The sequence below is a fragment of the Homalodisca vitripennis genome, unplaced genomic scaffold (assembly GCF_021130785.1).
Source record: "Homalodisca vitripennis isolate AUS2020 unplaced genomic scaffold, UT_GWSS_2.1 ScUCBcl_2735;HRSCAF=7788, whole genome shotgun sequence".
Classification (NCBI taxonomy): domain Eukaryota; kingdom Metazoa; phylum Arthropoda; class Insecta; order Hemiptera; family Cicadellidae; genus Homalodisca; species Homalodisca vitripennis.
The window spans coordinates 29,836-33,474 of record NW_025778851.1 but is presented as its reverse complement, the minus strand read 5'-3'; the positions used below and the strand labels follow the sequence as shown (position 1 = coordinate 33,474).

The 3,639-nt window shown below is 29.2% G+C and overlaps 1 protein-coding gene across 1 annotated transcript; it reads left to right on the top strand.

Annotated features, from left to right (window-relative positions):
• The first annotated feature begins 4 nt into the window (after positions 1-4).
• Positions 5-1,416, top strand: LOC124372189 (actin-related protein 8-like). The gene is made up of 2 exons (XM_046830556.1): positions 5-17; positions 1,132-1,416. Exons 1-2 carry the CDS (start codon positions 5-7, stop codon positions 1,332-1,334), a joined length of 216 nt encoding a protein of 71 aa, XP_046686512.1. The 3' UTR covers positions 1,335-1,416.
• The last annotated feature ends 2,223 nt before the right edge of the window (positions 1,417-3,639 follow it).

The window sequence follows — 3,639 nt, the reverse complement described above, 5'->3', positions numbered from 1 at the left end:
TTACATGCTACGCTCAGGTTTGTCACAAAAATAAATTTCAATCTTAAGTGCTAATGTTTAGTAGTTAATTAAAAATTCTCTCAAGTTATACAAATATTTAAGTAGATTGTTTTTTAAGTATATTTTTACATTTTTGCTGTAAACTATTTTTGTTGCCAATTTTGTGGTAAACTATCAGTTTTGTCAATTAAAATAAAGTGTTTCTTTAGAACCGGAGTTGTACCAGAAAAATATTAAATGACATGTTTTGAATTTATTTTTATCTATTTTTGATGGCTGAAACCTTTTATAAAAAAATCATTTTCACCAAATCAATTAATTTTTTTAAGGCAAAGATTTCAGACAGTTTGTAAACCATTTTTATCACATTCAGATCAAAGTATACTTTTATTAAATGAAAACAGATAAATTATCATACATGCTGTTTAGTAATTTTCAGTATAATGCATAATAACTTTACATGGTATTTATTATTTAAATAAAAATTAGGTACTGTGACTCCTTTTTCCGTTATTCATATACAATTTACGTAGTCATTCAGTTTGACCATGAATCCAAATTAATTAATTATCAAATATGGAGCAAAGACAATTTAATGTTGTATGTTAACATGTTTAAATAATGACATGCAGTAATGTGGTAATGGTATTTAATTTTGGAATCATCTTGGGGAAATAAATAAGATAATAGGGAAGAGGGATTAATCATAGTATTCAATGTATTTGTATAAAGATTTTTAGGTTTTGATTGTTAAATTTGTTGTGGAATCTTAACCTAATATTGAAATAATTAATTATGTATTGCAGCGATAAACCAGTAATTGATTCCTTATAAATAAAAAATTACCTTTTCCAATAATTTGTCAACATAACTTTTTGTTTAAATGTATTCTACCTTCACCATAGCTTAGGGCTAAGGCAACAGCTCTCTAATCAAGAGCGTATGAGCTCAACTCCAGAGAGATTAATAACAATTTGCAAATTGTGTTTGGACGGTTTTTTCTTCAAATTATTTATTATTATCAATTTAATTGCATGTGGCATAGAAATATATGTAAAAATGTCACAATCCGAATGAGTTGAATATTTTGGATGTAATTATAACAGCATGAACTTGGTTTTATTTTTGCAGAACAAATGGATATTGTAACTGCTCCCAAAGAAATGGATCCACAGATCACTAGCTGGATTGGAGCTTCCATTCTGTGCTGTCTGGAGTCAGCCCAAGAACTATGGATCCACCCAAAAGAATGGGAGAAGTACAGTGTCAAGATTTTACGTGGAAAGAGCTCCATTTATGTGGTGACGAGCCTTTTTGTGAAGATTTTTACTTAAGGTTCTAGAATTGATGTATAATTAATAAAAAAAAGACCACTATTGACCTTTTCAATAAACTAAATAATATTTTATTTATTTAGATCTTGAAAGTTTGATTCCTTGATATTTTATTTTTTTACCTGTACCTGAAGTTTGATGATGGTTATGTTGTACCCATTGAACGTAGTTTACTGTTAACTCAAATTATTGTAATTATAGTGGCAATGACTATAGACACGAATCTGTTGTTGATTTAAGGAGGTAAATGAAAATATTTGCAAATTAGGTGCAAAGTTGTAAAGTGATGACCTATACAGAAAATGGGCAATATAGCCCTGTAGCTTTGAGTTTAAAACGGGTCTATGGAAAATAATTTTTCAATAAATGGTACTAGCAAATATTGATTTTTTCTCCACTTTACCTTCTGTTTAGTGCAACATCTGAAATCTGATACTGTCACAGTCTTGACTCCTGAAATCTGGAGTCCGTGTTTGTTTGAAGAGATCCAAAAGTCAGAGATGGAAACATTCAAAAACAAACTCTTTGCATTATTTCGACATCAAAGACATCTACACTAAGAAAAAGATATCTATCTGGTTTACCCAGAAGCCATCCAGTGTAATCCAAATCAAGAGGTGCTTTTATTGTCTCACAGGTTCACAATTTATTGAGTATGATAATTTTAGACGCAACCCTCAAGCACAATGGAGCAACTGAGATATGTACACAACAGTAAAAACTCTAATAAATTTATTTTCCAGATATTTTCAAAAGTTTTACATGTAAAAAGTATGAAAATTGACAGCACACATAGCTACATCTGTGCATGCTGTCTTGAGTTCTTACTTTACTATCAAAATTGTTTTTAATACTACCATATTATTTTTGAAACAAAGAAAAAACAATTAAATACATATGATATTAAACAGAAAAATATAGAAACTGCTGTAAAAATATAACTGGCATACTCAGGTTTCATCAAATGTGCAAAAATTATTTATGCAAATCAACTTTACTGAAGTAATACATTTCTCTATCTTTAGATGTTATATTTTTGTATTAATACAGTATAAACAGTACTTGGCATTAGCAGTTTCAGCATGTTACTGGCCTAATTAATATTGATATTTATTTTTAAAAATACATCCTTATTCTCTCTCTTATATGTGTTCACAAACTCCACATTATGAAATCAGAATCTGTGTAATAAGCTCCTTTTGTGGTAGAAATATTGATGTAAATAAATTTTGTATCAATTTTTGCAGTTTTGAAATATATTTTTTACCAGTGTAATATCCTAATCCACTCCTAATCTAAAATTGGAATATATACAATTGATATATCCTACTTACGGAAAATAGTCTAAGGTTGTCAAAATAGCAAATAAATTGAAAGGATAACAGGATTTTGAATTTGTGCTTGGGACTTGCATCCTGTGCAGTGACAACACCTGGACTGGACTCCAAGCAGCTTTTGGGCATGTTTGAGCCCTTTTCTTTCAGTTTTTTCTTTTTTATGTTCGTTATTTTTGTATGTATTAATACCTCCCCCAGCTGATGAAGATGATAGATTCCAATCCTCGAAACGTTGTGTTATACCTTTTATAACATATAACGATGGTAAATGTCCGAAATCCTGATACCCTTTCAAACCTTCCATCGTCAATAACGAACTTTAAACAAAGAAGCAAATAAATTAATGAATATGTTAAAAACAAATTATATTTTAAATTTTATTTTAATACGATCAATTTCTTTTTTATGAGAAATTTCTCTATTGAGTAAAACCAGATTGTGTGCTTATACAATAAAAATACTCAATAAAAAACCTCTCGACTCCTATACTATTATTCTTTACAAATCCTATTTAATTTTAGAACATTTTAAGGTTTTATTCCTTTATATTAAGTACAAACTAGCATCTCATCAAACCAGGTACGAGACATGAATAACTTCTTGTACTAGCTGTAACTGTTATAAATTAAGAAGGAAAGAACTGGCTTTGGTTGTCATTCATTCCCTTGTAAAACCATGTTGTGGTACAATTATTCATTATTTAGTCAGAGTTTTTAACCACACTGATCATAAAGTTTTTTTTTTGCTTGATTGATTAAGAAGACATTTGAACACAAATTATGTATTGTCTTAGCCCCAACTTTTGAATATGGAAGTTTTTCTGAGAACTTTGTATCTGCTTGGCCATGAAAAATGTTTTGTCGTTAGGTTTACTTTCTGATTTACTGTAAGTATTATAATATATATGTCTACGTTTCTTTGTACATAATCAGTAATTTTTATACCGCTGATCATATGTCATCCGCAAA